The sequence below is a fragment of the Pteropus medius genome, unplaced genomic scaffold (genome assembly GCF_902729225.1).
Source record: "Pteropus medius unplaced genomic scaffold, Ma_sr-lr_union100, whole genome shotgun sequence".
NCBI lineage: Eukaryota > Metazoa > Chordata > Mammalia > Chiroptera > Pteropodidae > Pteropus > Pteropus medius.
The window spans coordinates 20,109,119-20,126,372 of NW_024344240.1; the positions used below are offsets into that span (position 1 = coordinate 20,109,119).

The window sequence follows — 17,254 nt, forward strand, 5'->3', positions numbered from 1 at the left end:
AAATTTCACATGATTACGTGTCTCTGGACCTGAGGGTTGTTTTCAAACACCAAGAGTGTGAGCATGATAGTCATTCTTGCTAACGCCCTGTTGTACTTTATATTGGCGAGAATCTTGGAATCTTATGTCCTGTTTTGGTCACCACGCTGTAGAAGATACGGACTTGCCAGAGATGGTCTACAAAACAATAAGATGATCAAAATGATAGACAGTTTCATCTGTAGGGAAAAATGAAAGAAATCAGGATCGTTTTGTCTTTGAAAGGGAAGACAATTCTTGCCATCAAAAAGGGTCTTTTTTTTTCTTCCCCCTTTTAGGGGAATTTGATTAGACCCTGCAAAGGGAGAAGTAAAGTGTGTAAGCCTGCATTATGTGGGACCAGGTATCAGGTGATTGCAAGGGAAACTTACTTTAAAGGAAGATCTGATAAAGTCTGTAATGGGCATGGAGAAGGAGAAGGTAGTACCTGCGAACTGTGGAGAAGAAATGGTTGGCTGCATGGTTTAGGCATCAGCTACTTGATATTAGGTGACTGAACGAGTTGATTTTTTGAGATTTTTTTCCCTGCAGTGTATTCCTTGATTCAAATAGCCTAACTGAAACAAACAAAAAATAGGAACTGCTTTCTTGGGAATTAAATTTATCCAGAATGACATTTATTCCAGCCTAATGATGAGTCTGTCATTGGCTGATGATCAGTGGACCCCTTGTCTTTTCCTTCATTTTGTTGTATTGTGAGCCTCCAGGGGCTGTAGGCAGCAAGCATTTTTGAGACTCCAGTGATATCTCACTCTTCAGACAGAACGTCAGACTCTTCAACTGTATTTTCAACTGTCTTGTGAGACAAAGACTAATTGGTTTGACCTCATGCTGTCGCATGTTGAGAGACATGAATCTTCAGCACTCGTCCTTGAATTCATTGATTTCATTAAACACTGTCTGCCTATGTTTGCAAAATGTTGTAATTTCCCAGTGATTTCTTCGAACTACAGCGCATAAACAGATTTTTTGGAACAGTGCCATTTCTTAGCTTTGATCTTGTGTTTTAATCTTTTATTTCCAATAGGTCTACATTGAATCCATTGAGCCACATAAAATATCAACCTTAGGGAAAAGTAACGTGATAGTCACAGGAGCAAACTTTACGCAGGCATCTAACATCGTAATGATCCTGAAAGGAACCAGTACTTGTGAGAAGGATGTGTGAGTTAAAATATTAGTAATTTATTCTTGGTAATATAGTGAAAAGCTAAACGTATGCCAAAGGAATATAATCTTTATATAGTTGAATTATTTCCATATGTCAAAGTGGGCCAGTTTCTCTGTATATTTGATAAAATGTAATTTTAAAAAGTGAAATCATTTATACACCACATTCGAAGTTAATTGGGAGGGAATCTGTCCCATGTTCTCCCAAAAATCTCAGTACACGATAATTTCAGGTTGTCCTGATTTGTCTTCATTAACAAAATCAAGTATTTCGAGTAACAAATATCATTGTTAAAGATGTCCCACTTAGAAAACCAGTTGAGTACTTTGTACCTCAGAATTTAATGAGAAAATGTGACAACTCTTCCGATAGATTGCCTGAAGTTGAAAAAAGAACCTTTCTGATCCATTTTACTCTATAGCCTTCTCTTTATTGGAGTGGTTTCAGGCTCAAATAATGAGTAAATGGAACATACAGTAGTTTAAAAAAAGAAAGAAGGAGGAAGGGAGGAAGGGAAGGAAGGAGAGAGAGAGGGAAAGGAGGAGGGAGGAAAGGAGAACGAACACCCCAAAACAAAACATATCTGGTCAGGGCACTACTTGAACGTCATCATTTCTATGACTTCTTTTCCCCTAACTCATCCTTTCAATGAAACTTTTGAGAGAGAAAAAATTTCAGTGTCTTACTGACGTTCTTGTACAAATATTCCCCCTCTCAAAAAAAAAAAAAGAGATGTAATAATGATAACAATAGATAATTTGAGTTTTCTGCTTGTTAGCTTTTAGAAGTTTGGGCTGATTTGAAATAAACGATGTTGCCGTCTACATAAAGTATAATACTGAGCTTGTTCTCATCACGGAAATGCATTGAAGACAATCTGCTGAAGCGTGGTGTTTTGGTTTTTAACTCCTCAAATTCGTACACCATTTTAATCTGCCACACTTAGTTACTGAATTTTCTATTTTAATTCATTTGCCATGTATAACTGCCATCCCCTACCCCTTCTAGCAGTAAATTTGGGATGTCTGTTATCTCGAAGGAAAAAGCTCCTCGTCGGTGGCTTTTCTCTGTTCTGCTATTTACCAGAATTTACAAGTACATATTAGTGGCTGTATCTATGCAACATAGGTATTTTGTGCCGTTTATCCTGGCTAAATACCTTATTGCAAAAATCTTTCATTTTGTGTAACGAAATCTGAAGTTAGACACCTGTGCATTCACTGAAAGGCAATTAACTTCACTGAAAAATAAGTAGTTTTTCAGAGCTTTACCATGTTTCTGTCTCTTTATGCTCTCATTTCAATTCTGAATGTGTCTTGAGATCCTGCAGTTATTAAATTAAATGACTAAGAGACCTTTCTGCATGTAGCATTTCGCTAACCACATTTGTGTGGTGAACCCAAGTTCATGAGCAGTAAACATAATACCCCGTCAGTCCTACATCTGACTTCATGCTGCACATAATCCCAAACTCTTTTAATGTGATCTTTTAAAAATGCCTAGTTATTCCAACAGAGAAAAATTTGACAGTAGTAGTGGAGTGACCCACATTTCCGCCTCTCTCCTTCCAAAATTTATAAACAAGTTTGAATTTTAACGATCAGCCATTTTATGATGAATTTCCTATATCTAGAATGTAAAGCGGAGATAGTATAAGTACAAACTGACTCTCATGTTTTTTGAATTTGCCTTATGGTTAGAATCTAATATTACAACTTAAAGGATATGTGCATTAAAGTTAATAATCATGCACATTATTTAAGGCATAATGATAACTTCTCATGTAGCATAATTATACTGATTATTATTCAGACACAACCCAGTCTTAATCATTCATGCTTTAGAGGGCCATTGTGGACTTGACGCGCGGAGGAAGCGGCAGGTTACAGAGAGAATGTTGTAGAAAGAAGGCTTTGCTTTGACTCCCAAGGGTGACAAGGATACACCCTGCAGATGTCAGGAGCACCCACAACAGTCCTAGCTAATTTCCAGTCTGGAGCTCTTTGGGAGGCAGGTTGGCTCTGACGGCTGATTGATTCTGAGGCCCCTGGGCTCTTGGCATGGACTTTAAGTCATAGGCTCTCTGCTCTCAATGCAGCAGAATTCCCAGCTGTGCCGGGGTTGAGTTCTACCCTCCCAGTGCTTGACTGGGGCTGCTCTTTTTTTAAAACTTTTCATTACAGACATTTGCAAACATACACAAGAGAAAAGAGTGAAGTGAAGTGAACCTCTCTGTACCCATCCTCCAGCTTCAGAACTTTCCAACTCTTGCCAATCTTGTGTCATCGATTTCCTCCTCAGTTTTGGAGGGGAGAGAACAATGGCGGCTGGAGTTCTTAAAAGCATGTTCCGGACACCAAATTCTTTCACTCATAAATACTTCAGTGGCGTATGTCTCTGACAGGGAAAGATAGTGCCATTATTGTACTTGACAGAATTAACAGTAATTCCTTAATATAACTTAATACCCAGTTCATGTTCTGCTTTCTGTTAGGGTTTCTTAAGGGCTCTGGTTATATCTCTTTCTTCCCCCACTTCTAAGGGAAATGCAAATAAATACAAAAATGCACAAAAGAAAGAGAAACCCTGCCCCAGATGATGCCAAACTGGATAAGTGGCCCCTGATTAATCAGCAGTTGCCTGCAGCTGTTCTGATAGTTCATGAACTGCTGTAGTTCATGAAATTCATATGCTGTCACCTTGGGTAATTAACTATGCTAAGTGTCTATGTCATATAAGAGTTCTTTTTCTACTTCTTTCTAGGATACGGGTTAGCCATGTGCTAAATGACACCCACATGAAATTCTCTCTACCGTCAAGCCGAAAAGAGATAAAGGATGTGTGTATCCAGTTCGATGGTGGGAACTGTTCTCCTGTGGGACCCTTGTCTTACATTGCTCTGCCACAATGTTCCCTCATATATCCTGCTACCACCTGGATCAGGTACTTTCTAATTCATATTTTTCTCTTGTTATAGTTAAAAGGGTCAGATGCATACAGATCATGTATTTCATGCAAATAAATATAAAAATAATAGTCATATCTAAATTCCTCTCACAGAATTTCTCTCAGGATTTATTCCTAAAAACAAGCGCATACCTGACAAACAGGTTGCTTCCCATCATCACAGTAAACTCTATGAGCACTTCCTGTTTTACTCTTAGCCGTGGCTGCCAGGAAACTCACAGCTAAAATGTTTGTTCATACTCTCGTTTCTTTTTAGATCATATAAATCTTTCAGCTTTTAAAATATTTATTCAATTGCAGTAACTATTCTTGGTCTAGTTTTCTGGTACAAACACATGAGCTTCTTCACTCCGTCTCACTCCTGCCCATGACGCAAAGCTTCTTTCTTACGTCTTTCGTTTTATAACCTTTAGAATAAACTGTTTTGAATAATTTAAGGAACTGGTGGGCGGTATCTAAATGAAAAGCAGTATCTACAGTTTAAAGATGCTCCCTAAGTGAGATGTAAATTCCAAAATAAACTCTTCCAGGTGACTCCAATATATTAAGGAAAAAAATTACCTCTCTAGTTGAATTTAAATTCACTTTTAAGATTTTGGAATATAACCCTAAAGATATTTTCTTCACCTGAAGCTAATTTTCTAAGTACAGTCTAGTGGAAACTACAGAAGCTTTGTTTTAAGAAAGAAAGATAAAACCAAAAAAGGGATGGTGGGAATATTCTTTTATTATTATTCTTTTAAGATTCATATTCTTTTTTAAGATTAAGTGAGAGGTAGATGTATGAGACTGCTAGGGCTGCCATAGCAAAGTACCACATACTGGGTGGATTAAATAACAGATATTTATGTCATCAAATTTCTGGAAGCTGGAAGTCCAAGATCAAGGTGCTGTCAGGGTTGATTTCTTCTGAGGCCTCTCTACCTGGCCTGTAGATGGCCTTCTCCTCCCTGTGCCTTCACATGGCTTTCCCCCTGAGCCTCGCTCTGTCCTAATTTCCTCTTTTTATAAGGATACCAGTCATATTGGATTTTGGCTACCCGAGTGACCTCATTTAAAGACCTTGTCTCCAAATTACCCCTTTAAAGACCTTGTCTCCAAATAAGTCACGTTCTGAGGTCCTGGGGGTTAGGACTTCAACAGTTCCATCCATAACAGTGGCATGAGGAAATGTGAAATTTCCAAACCAAGGCTCTAGCGTGCCACTCCCTGCTCTCGGTCTAATTCCTTCCTATAAATTAAAGCACACATGGATGTGGCACTCCCCACATGCCTGGTATGTTATATCTATTGACTCAGTTAATGTTCACAAGCGTAAGGGCTCTGCTATGAGTGGCCCCCTTTGCAGATGAGGAAACTGAGACATGGAGTATTCAAATGACTTGCCCAGGCTCCCAGGCAGCCTGGCCCAGGGTGCTGTGCTCTAAGACACCAGTGTTCTGCTTTGCCGTAAAATAAGAAGCTTCTTAATGTCCAGTCAGCTTTCATATTCTGAGCTTGGGTCTCTCGGTGACTCCAAGGCAAGAACGTGGCTCTGCGGTCTAGCCATTGGCAGAGTATGCTTGGCCTGGTTTTCTAGTGATGGAGACAGGCTGGCATGAGGCCAACTCGGCCCTTCCTCCTTGAGGCTGGAAGGTTCAGGGCTCAATGTCTTTCTTCTGCCCTACACAAATTGACCTGTTCGTGTCCACCTCCTGGTCTTGTCATCCTGGGCTCGGCTGACATGCTCAGGCGCCTGTCCCCTGGAATGAGTGTCTAGTGACCTACATGAATGAGGGTGCAAGGGCAGCCAGAGCTGTGGACAGCTGTTTATTTCACATCTAATGACCACTTTACTTATATGCAATTAGGTGCTAAGAATATGTGAAATCATTTGGCTTGGTTTTGGAGAGATAGAACGTAGCTGTTATTTATATGGTTTACCAAATAGGAATATATACTTTTAATGTCATTTATAATTTTACCTTGTCCAAAGTGTTCCCAGTCTCCCTGAATAAAATGTAATTGGTAGTTTGGGAGTTTGATTTTGAAAATTGTTAGATTGAAGAATCTTCGTATAGATTAAGCAGCAATCAAACAAAATTCTGTTTAGTGAAACCTTTTCAAGGTACAGTTGATGATCTGAATATATGTGGCAACATGACACAACAGAACTCAAAATTCCGCAGAAGAATTTGGGCATTTTCCTACAAATTGCAACAGGCTCTGATGTGACTTTTTATATTCGTGTATCTTAAAAACTATGACTTTATAACCGGTATCATTAAAAGATCTCTAAAATTGTCCTGCATTTGAATTTTGAATTTGTTAATTTGCTTTCAAACATAAGTGAGTTTAATATTAAGTGTGAACAAATTGATAGCTTTGTTCATAAATGTGAAATACCCGTATGTTCATTATAAAACTCCTATTGTTGCATTTTTCCTTGCAGCGGTGGTCAAAACATAACCATCACGGGCAGAAATTTTGATGTAATTGACAACTTAATCATTTCACATGAGTTAAAAGGAAACATAAATGTAAGTCTTTGGCCGCTTTGTAATAATAGTTATTTTCAAGGATGATTTTGTTACTATCACACTAAAATATGTTGGGGAATATAGTTTATTTCTGTGTCTTTGTGATATTCTGTGCTTTTACCCGTTGCATGATGTATACCATCTGTGCTGTAGTGGAAATAATAAGACCTTAAACTTGTAGTTAAGTATTTCAGGCAGTGGCACAGGGGAAAGAGGAAGGAACTTGGTATGACAAGACCTGCCATTTTCTCATGTGTGATTTATGGCAAGTCACTTTAATGAGACAATGTTTATGAATATGTGTGAAAATGCCTTGTGAGTGGCGAAGGCGTCACGTAAGGAAGAATTGTATTTCTGCGAAGAGTACGTGCAAAAAGAGAACTGCAGTTCAGAGGTTCAGTGACCTGCTAAGGTCCCAGAGATCTCGTCATAGACCATCGTCTCTTTGACCTGATTTGGTCCCTTCCTCTGACCTCGCCTCCTCTTGCCTTTCGACTTCCCATACAGAGTGGTCTGATGCTCACCGCTCACCCAGTTCTTACACCGAGAGGCGTCACACACAGACCTCGTCGTAGGAAACGATGCATTTCAGATACGGGTTGGAGCCTCTGAGTGCGCTTCTGAACTCTTCCCGAAAGCTCACCCCGTTCTTTCTCCCCTTTCTCTCCTCCCTTCACGAGATGTGAAGGTAGCAGCCTCTCTGGGGCCCAGGCTGATAACTTCCTGCTGAAGCTGGCGGGTTTGTGAGTGGCCACAGACCTGGCTCCTGCTTAAGCCCAGATACAGGAGGCCTTCTTAAGTCATCCTTACAGCCTTGTCATACACATGTCCACCTACTGACGCACTTCAGAGCCAGTTCCAAGCCTCACATTGTATTTGATTCCAGGCCCCGTCTCCATGATGTGAACACATCACGTTGAATTGTTTGCGTAGGTTGACCCTCTGACCAGAAACGTTGTCTGAATTTGTTAGTGGACTTGCTCTCTCTCCCTTGCTGCTGTTGCTAGATCAAGTAGAACTTATCATGCACCTACAGTAGGCAAAACATTTTGATGGGTGCAGGGGAAAAGATAAATAAGATAGTAATATTGCTATGATGGAGGGAGATAGCTAATCCGCACTGGGATTCAAAGTTGAGAGCACAGGATGTCCTCAAAATCTAAATCCTCTGATTCCCTTCCAGCTCAGAAACCCTGTATGTCCAAGAAGGCACTGCGTTATTTCGGCATCAAAGGGAAATTAAATATGGATTGAGTTAAGAATGTCTGAAGAGTAGAGCAGGGTGGGTAGAACTCGGATAGGTGGGAGCAGGGAGGCAGTTTCAGGTGCAGAGGATGAGGATGAGTTAGTCCCAGGCCTGTGACGGGACTGTGTCAGTTGTGCTCAGTCAGAGCCTAGAGGATGGATTGGGAATGTGCAAGAGGGATGGCTAGAAAACCGTTGGTTGTAAGAGAGTGTCAGACTGATAATTGTGCCCTTAATTCTGTAGACGGTGGGGAGAATTGAAGATCTTTAAGCAGGCAGTGACATGAATATAGGTTCCCTTTATGACGATTATTTTGGCAATGGTGCCACATGGGATAGTTTGGAGAAGCAGTAACTGAAAAAAAGGCCAGGAGACCAACGAGAATGCGAATGCAAAGGCCAGATGTGCTTGAGATGTGAGCAGGTCCCGTGGCTGAGCCGTCCGTTGGGCTGTTATCAGTAGGGCAGGTCTGGAGTGCTGGGGCGACTGTGGAACTGGAGATGATTGGGTCCTCTTTGGAAAGTCGTCTTAAGAGGGAGATTGGGAACAGCACTGTGGGAGTGAGAACACAGCAGAAGAAGAGAAGAGCGCCCAGGATAGACTCTTGCAGAGCCGCTTCATTTTAAGGAGTGAAAGCAAATAAGGTGGCCAGTGAAGATGACCAAGCAGTTGCTTGGAAACTAACAAAAAAGAGTATTTCCAGTAGTGGGAGCTAGTCACTAGTATGGAAATTGGGAGTTGAGGATAATGAGGTTAGGGTGACCCTGTCACTGGAAATCTTTCTAGAAGTCATCTTTAATATAAAGCTGGCCCTCCGGGGTTACGGCTGCTGAGCAGACAGAGGCAGCGGGGTTGGTAGTTTTCATCATAGTACCAGAATGTCAGCGAGAGACTCGGGGCTGCAGTTCCGAAAGGTGTTAAGGGGGAAAGAGGGTTTGCTGATCCACGGCTCAGCCCTTTGCATCACATTTTCCCACCTACTGCCTCATTCTACCCCCTTTTCTATACTCCAGTATTAGAGAGTAAATTAAAAAGAGGAAAAGGCAGCTGAAAAAAAGTGAAAAAGAGAAAAAAAAAAGAGGAAAACTCCCCACCTCCCCACCTGACCAATTTCTTTCCACAGTTTTATTGCTCTTTTTAAAAGACGTTTGTCGACTTCCCTTTCCCAGCAGTTTTATCTGCCTGTCTCTCTGGACACGTGAAAATGACAATATTTATGTTTGTTTGTTTTTTTATAAATAAACTTTTAAAGCGGGCCGGACTTTCTTCATCGTTCCCAGTCTTCTCGCTCTTCATTTCACGGGGGTTGCATGGTCCCTTTTACTTTTGTTTTCCCCTATTTTCTCTTAGGCCTGCAAAGCCTTTTCCTTTTTGTGGTGAGAGTTTCTGCTAAAGCACTACAGGAGGTTCCCCAACAAAGAGTGAGTCAGCCAGCTGCCTGCAGGCCAGCTGCCGGCCCTTGCTGAGGGTTCCTTTCCTCCCTTCCCGGATAGACTCAGCCTTGGTGGCTTGAAGGACACACAAGCCTGTTGGTGCAAAGTCTTCCCCTTTTTCTATCCTACTTCTTTCTGTGTACCATTTTCCCCCATCGCATAACCTTCTGCCTGCTTTCACTGTCGTTAGTAAGAACAACAGCTAGCATTTTCGAGTCCTTACTGTGTGCCAGGAACTATTGTAAGCGTTTTACGTGGATAATCTCATTTGACATGGCCCTCGTGTAATTTAATGAGCCCTCATCTCGGTTAATTTGATGTACGGTTAATTCAGCTCTGCGAGGCAGGCAGTTTTGCTGTCCCATTTTACAGATGAGAAAATAGAAACACAAAGAAGTTCGGTTGCCTGGGTCACTTAGTTCTTAAATCCCAGAGCTGGAATTCATAAATGAAGTTGTTAAATGCTCTTTTCTTCTCCCTCAGGTCTCTGAACATTGTATGGCAACTCACTGCAGGTTCCTAGCCCCCAGTTTAAAGAGTTCGAAAGCACGTACCAATGTCACCGTGAAGCTGAGAGTTCAGGAGACTTACCTGGACTGTGGAAGCTTGCAGTATCTTGAGGACCCCAGATTTACAGGGTATCGGGTCGACCCCGAGGTGGACACAGAATTAGAAGTAAAAATTCTAGTATGTTTCTCTTTTCTCGTGTGGGCTGCGCCCACTCCCAACTGGAAAGGTGTGCTTATATTTGTGTTTCCACATGTGTCCTGATTTCTTCATCTTCGCTTTGTTTTTCGCAGAAAGAAAATGATAACTTCAACATTTCCGAGAAAGACATTGAAATTACTCTCTTCCATGGGGAAAATAAGCAATTAAATTGCAGCTTTGAAAACATTACTAGAAATCAAGATCTCACCACCATCCTCTGCAAAATTAAAGGCATCAGAACTGCAAACAGAATCGCCTCCTCTTCCAAGAAAGTCCGTGTAAGTCCCCTGACAGTTCTCTCCGTTAGTTTTACTTTATTTGGGGGGAATTCCTTGGCTAAACCAGAAGTCGGAATGTAATCTTTCTTGGATCTTTAGATCCTCACTTTAAATAGAAGATAAACGAAGCTGGTGTTGCAAACCCAAGCATAATTTCTCCGAAATAGCTGCCAGAATCCATCCGTGTGTCTATTCGAATGTCAGAGCATTGAACACACCATTGTTTATAATACTAATGAGTCTTGATAGCTTTTGTTCTAGGCATATGTTGAGACTGTAGCATCTGCAAGCAGAATCTTTAGACCCCTCGAATGAGCTGTCGTTCTTTTCCCAAATGCAGTGGTGACATGTCTTAGCAGAAATCCAAAATGGGAGCCTCTTTAGCACACTCAGAAGAACATTCACGTCTAATGGAGACCAGATAATCTATGGGTGGTGGGTGGGCTGCTTCCACCACCATGAAGTCATTCTTGCTGCAATTAATCTTTTCCCAGACATGTTTGAGGGCCCCATCACTGGTATATTTATGGTCCCCAATAAAGATGTGAATCCATGGGGAAGGGAAATATATTAGAAGTCTCCCTTTATGGCATTCATGCCCTATGAGGCTCTCTGCACAGACTATCCCCCCAAAAGTGCTTAATGATCTATAGTCATAAATAACAAGAAAAAAAGAATATCCGACTAGAAGGCAAAACAAAAATGTGTTCATGTCCCAGCTGTACCAGCTAATAACTGTGTGGCCTTAGATAAGTCACTTAGCTTCGCCGAGCCTCCCTTTGTCCATGTGTCGTATTGTAAAAATGTAATAATTATTACCAAATCCGTAAGAACAGCTAAACTCACTAGTGCTCCACCATGTCCAGTTAGCTGAGAAGAGTGAACGCTAGCATTCATTATTCATGAAATAGTTCCCGAGTGCCTACACTGTGGTGGAGATAGAGAGAGAAGAAAACAGAAAAAGAACATCTGCCTTTATGGAGATTACCTAAAGGGATACATAGCAAAGAAAATAAATTAAAAATATGTTAGGTGATGGTAATTGTTAGGGAGAAAAATGAAGCAGGCAGGGGAATAGGAGCATGGGGGGAGGGCTGTCAGTTTGATAAAGGTGAACGGAAACGGCCTCCCTGTAAAGCTGACATTTGAGTAAGGACCTCAAGGAAGAGCGGGAATGAGCCATAGGCTGTCCGGGTAGAGCGCTCTAGGCGAAGAGCACCGCAGATTGCAAAGGTCCTGAGTCTGAACCTGCCTGGTGTGTTTGAGGAGCAGCAAAGGGGCCAGTGTGGCTGGAGCGGAGGGAGCAAGGGGGAATATTCTCAGGGAGCTGGAGAACTAATGGTGGGAGCAGGGAGACCTGACAGATCATTCGGACCTCGTTGGCCATTGTGAAGACTTGGCTTTGAATTCTGGGAAGGCACTAAAGAGTTTTTTGAGGAGTGTCATAAGCTGACTGACTTAAATGACATAGCACATTTACCCTTTGCAACAACTCTACAGAGGCACCATCAACATTGTGAAGTTGAGGAAAGTGAGGATTGCATGTTTGAGTGACTATCTCAAGCTCCTACAGCTTGTAAGGAGAGCAGGTGGCAAAGCTGGGGTTTAGGACCTAGGCTCCCCGGGTCCAGAATCTGTACTCCAGCCACCTTGCTCAAAGGCCTCCATAGGAGCAGCCAGGATTGAAATGTGCCTTAATACTGATGTGTATGTTGATGCAAAAATAAAGCTTGATATAGAGTTACAAGTTTTACAAAATTTTTATAGCCAAAAACTAAAATTGTGAAAGGCCCTCAGGGATGATCCGGGCAGCATTGCCAAATTGGTTTTTGTCACAGAATGCATCATTCAGAATAGGCCTGCCAAGAAAATGTAAGATGCAGAAGAAATAAAAATCATTTGCTTCCTTAGTCAAGGGGCAAGGGCCTTCTAAACCTCTTTAAAACCCAGAGCAAAGAGGACCAAGGTTTAAAATTTCAATGTCTAGTCCAGCACATCTCAAAACCAAGGCACAGTGAATTTTCTTCATTGGCTCAAGGTCACATAGCTAATCTGGCCTAGAGATGAGACTTGAACTCACATATTCTACCTAGCATGCCACCTCTTTTTTGTATCCTGGGGGCAACCCTTTGGGGGAGAAAATTGTATAGATAGGTATGGTACCCAGCTCAGGTGAGTCTAATGACACTTTTTGTCCCCTTAGGTCAAACTGGGAAACTTGGAGCTCTACGTCAAGCAGGAATCAGTTGTTTCCACTTTGTACTATCTGATTGGGCTTCCCATCTTGCTAGTAATTGTCATTTTTGGTAAGTGCCCTGTTTAAATTTGTCAGAGATTTATTCCCTGGGGTCTCTCATCAGACAGGCTGACTTTTAGCTTTCAGGGGCTGTTTGCTTCACTTAAGTATTAATGGATGAAAACCCAAATCAGAACTTTAGAATACTAGATACATGTCGAGGGCTTTATAAACGTTTTTAGGATACTTTATAAATAAAAGGCTGGATTACGAAGACAGTATTTTGGTGTTGAAGAAATATAATCCATGTTGCTTCCTCGATCCTTTGAGTTGTATGACAGATGTCCTGTTTATATTATTCCCTCAGAATTCTTCTGCAATTTTGGACTCACAGGAGTTGATCATGTCATCCTGCCACCTCATCCTGCCCTCCTACCCCTCACCCCACCCCAACCCTGCTTTTCCTAGAAGAACTATATTTTAGAAGTGTGATTCGTACCATCCATTAAAACGTTTCAAGGCTCATCCAAACCCCACAACCCCATGGTGATTGCCCACTCCCTCAGTCTAGCCCATCCATGTTTTGTTTGGCCCACACAGCATTTTTTTAAAACTTTGAAGTAGCCGACCATATTTTTAAATTAGTGATTCACATTTTTAAAAAGCTCTTGAAAATGTGAAAGATCCGGATCATTCATTAGGTCCCAATTTTCCCATAGCATCAGTTTGCTGGAGCTGAGTAGCAGTGACCCCTTGAGAGAGGCCATATGTTCAGCGGGTTTTTGCTGCACTCTCCACCACTCCCTGCTGTATCCCCCCAGGTCACTTGACTCATCTGTGTACCTGGTCCCCGGTGCCACTTAGTGTGTGACTTCTAGTGCTGAGCTGCTTTTCGTTTTAACTCTGTTTCCTTTTGTCCAAGAAAAAGAGCTCTTCTCCACAACTGATGGAGCACTTCATATTCCTTGATTTAACAGAGGCATTGCCTTTCTAAGATTTTCTGTTAATAGCTGTGAATATCTCCTTCCAGATACCCACTCCCTCACACATTCACCTGCCCATCCCTGCATCCATTTACCTTGTGTTTATCGAGTATCTGTTACATTGCTAATAACTGTGCCAGTCTCCAGAGCTACAGAAGATAAATCTAGTCCTTTGTCATGAGTGGGTCCCAGTCCAGTGAGGGAAGGATTTATGTGTAGAATTAACTGGCCTAATGGAATGAACTAATTTTGCAGAGACCCTGTTTTTCCCTGTCGATGATCATTTTGGGTATTTTTTTATGCTTTCCCCAATTTGCCCATCCATCTGGATCCAGAACTGGGCTCGATATTTTGATAAAGTCCTGGCTGGTGCCGGCTTTGAGGAAGACAGGGGTCTCCAACCCCTGGGCTGTGGACTGGTAACAGTCTGTGGCCTATTAGGAACCAGGGCACATGGCAGGAGGTGTAAGTGGTGGGCAAGCCAGCAAAGCTTCGTCTATATTTTCAGCTGCTCCCCAGGACTAGCATCACCGCCTCAGCTCCACCTCAGATCATCAGGCATTAGATTCTCATAGAAGCACCAGTCCCTGGTGCCAAAAAGGTTGGGGACTGCTGGAATAAGATTACTTGTAAATTCTAAATGCTGGGCTCCATCTAAGCAGCTGTAGGTGTAACAGTCTCACCCTAAATTCATGTCCACTTTGCAGCTTACTAGAAACCTGTGATCTCCCCACTTCCTCTCCCTTCACTTTGTAGAGATTGTTTATGCTCTTTAAAGTGAAGTGGGCTCCATTTGACATGTTGCTTTTGGCTTCGTTGGTATCTGCAAAATCCTTTAAAATTCTCATCCTCTTCTTCCCATGATCCCAGGGAGGCACGTGTCAGCAGCAGCTGGTGTAAGTGTACTTTTCAGCCCATCAATCACATCATTAGTGTAAACACTTAAGACACCTGGCCTAGGCCTGCCACTTACAAAACATTCCCACTGTGGCTCCCCGTGGAGATTGCAGCCACGAAGAACTCGCTGCTTTGTGGATGTGGCCCACTAGCTCCCTTTACATGCAGGGAGCCAGTGTTGCCCAAATTGCAGTTAGAGAAACAGTCGTTCCAACTAATGCTCCTGGGTAAAGGGGTTCCATGGTCAAGTAAATTTGGGAGTCACTGCATGTATCGGCCTTTCTTGAAGATGTACAATGCATAGTATGGTTAAGACTGTTGACTTTACAAAGTAGTCCAGGGCAGAACCGTATTTAATTTTGCTTCCTCCAGCATCATTCACATCTACTGGTAGCAGGGTCCTTTTATCATGAAATTTCTATTAAAAGGAGAAAAACTTTCTAGAATAAAATAATGCAATTGTTGAGTGGCCTTATAACTATATGTGTGTGTGTGTGTGTGTGTGTGTGTGTGTGTGTGTGTGTGTGTGTGTGTGTATGTGTGTGTGTGTGTGTATGTAAGTATGTTTGTATGTATGTATGTTCTAAATGCTTTCTGTGAATTACTTCCTGTAATCATCTCAGTATCACAGTGAGGGAGGCACTCTGACAGATAAGGCAGCCAGGCAGAGAGATGCTAAGGAATTTACCTGAGTTCACACAGCTAGTAAATGGCAGAGCAGGGACGTCCACCCCAGCATCGAACCTGTTCGGTTTACTGCCTGTACAAGATGAAGTGGAGAAAGAAGCAATATCTAGATATGGAGTTTCACTGTAGATGACTTGTTGTGTCACCCCATTTGATCTCTGCAAATTTGGCTCATGCAGCCGACTGTAGATCTGTGGTTTCTTTCTGAATTTGCGGCTCAACTTTATTTCTCCAAGGATGTTTAGAAACATTAAAAAAGAGTGGAACAATATAAGTAGACTGTGGCTGTAGGGAAATTTAGCTTGTTTCATTACTTTTCAGCTGACTGGGATCTTTGGTTATAAGTGAAGGTTATTTGATTTTGTTTTCACTTTTAAGATGAGTGGGCTTTGTTTTTGTTTTTCTGTTGTATCTTAGCATCTTCATCCTCAGAGTGACCCCTCCCAGAGAATCTTTCTTTTTACAAATTCCACATCTTATATGCTATTCTCTCTTTGTCTCTCTCTAAAATAGCTATAAAGGTTAATTTTGTTTTGTTTTGTTTTCTTTTTGTTTTTTTTAAGTTAACATGTCAATCTGATGCTGGATCTCTGTCTCCTCAGTGGCCGTGGGGGTGACCAGGCACAAATCGAAGGAGCTAAGTCGCAAACAGAGCCAACAGCTGGAGCTCCTGGAGAGCGAGCTCAGGAAAGAGATACGTGACGGTAGGCTCCAAAATTTTATTTGCAGAAAAAACAAGGCTTTTTTTTATTGTCTTTTTCTTTTTTTTACTCCTAAATGGAGATGGCCACAGTAATGAGAAGTGATTGTATAATAGAAGACAACTGAACAGCAGGGTCTGGGCCTGACTTTGTGTTTTATTTTAGCTCTTCTCTGCAGCCAACCAAGTAATTATCTATTGTTTCTTCTTTAATGAAAACCAAGGTCATACTCCATGTTAGACAAAACAGCAGAAGATCTTATCCATTGTTTGTTGAGTTAAAATATTGCTCTTGGGATTCTGTTTTGCAGGCTTTGCTGAGCTGCAGATGGATAAATTGGATGTGGTTGATAGTTTTGGAACTGTTCCCTTCCTTGACTACAAACATTTTGCTCTGAGAACTTTCTTCCCTGAGGTAAAAGAGCATTGATCATATTCCTAAGGTTGAGTCTTGAATAATAATGAAGGTGCCTGTTGCTATTGTTAAAACAGCGTTTGCTTCCAAGGCAGCTGTAGATAATATGCTTGGTACAAAATAATGGCTTCAGTTTGAGCGGGGAAGGGAGGAAGATAATTATTAATTGGATTGATGAGGGTATAAAGCAGTGATGGGTCACTGGCAATTACTCTTTGTCCAGTAACAAAAACCCAGGAGGGACAGAAGTTCAGAGTGATGATTTTTACTTTATTTCACTACCAGTTTAGAACTGAATTTGTAGCTGGGAAGCAAACTAGTTTATTTAAAAATCAATAAATTGTGGGCTGGTCAATTTGTAGTATTTATCTGCATGACTTACGTTGCAGCTCCTAGATTATTCACTGTTACTTCTCAATTGGAAATGAAAAGTGCTACCGGCCGAGAGGGAAGAAGGTAGACGTGTATAGAACTTGAGTTGCTGACAGTCATTTTTAGCAATGTAGAGTTTTAATGGTTCTCTTCAGTAGTCATTCTTTAGCTGATCGATTTGTATCATCATCATTTAGTGGAAATAGCTGCACGAAGTGATGGACTTGTTCTAGGTCTCCAAGGAGTAGTCTATTTAACCCTTTGGGTTTTCGTTCTCACTTATGTTCTAACACCTTCATTTTCTCACCCACTCACTCAGCCTTCTTCATTTACCCTCCCAAGTCTTTGGCGAGGTACACTCATTCTCCTGTCATCACTGCCACGTCCAGCTCCGCCATAATGCCCTTTTTGCCCAGAACCGGTGACCACAGAGAGGTCCAGCCTCTGGAATATATTGACACCAATTATCATGTTTACACCTAGACTTCTCAGCAAAGCCCAAAATCTCTTCAGGCTGAAAAGAGAGCTTGTATCACCTTACCAGAAGCTTCTCAGCTACATTTGGCCGGAAGCCTAGAGTTCAGAAACTCAGACACATGCAAT

At 41.7% G+C, this 17,254-nt stretch overlaps 1 protein-coding gene across 2 annotated transcripts in view; it reads left to right on the top strand.

Moving 5' to 3' along the window:
• PLXNC1 (plexin C1) overlaps positions 1-17,254 on the top strand; it is a 139,278-nt gene that overhangs the window by 74,674 nt on the left and 47,350 nt on the right. For both annotated transcript variants that reach the window (XM_039869055.1, XM_039869056.1), the window contains exons 10-17: positions 1,067-1,203; positions 3,974-4,153; positions 6,609-6,696; positions 9,859-10,062; positions 10,176-10,361; positions 12,565-12,667; positions 15,767-15,868; positions 16,176-16,279. In XM_039869055.1, coding sequence (XP_039724989.1) covers positions 1,067-1,203; positions 3,974-4,153; positions 6,609-6,696; positions 9,859-10,062; positions 10,176-10,361; positions 12,565-12,667; positions 15,767-15,868; positions 16,176-16,279 — 1,104 coding nt within the window. The remainder of the gene's footprint in view (positions 1-1,066; positions 1,204-3,973; positions 4,154-6,608; positions 6,697-9,858; positions 10,063-10,175; positions 10,362-12,564; positions 12,668-15,766; positions 15,869-16,175; positions 16,280-17,254) is intronic.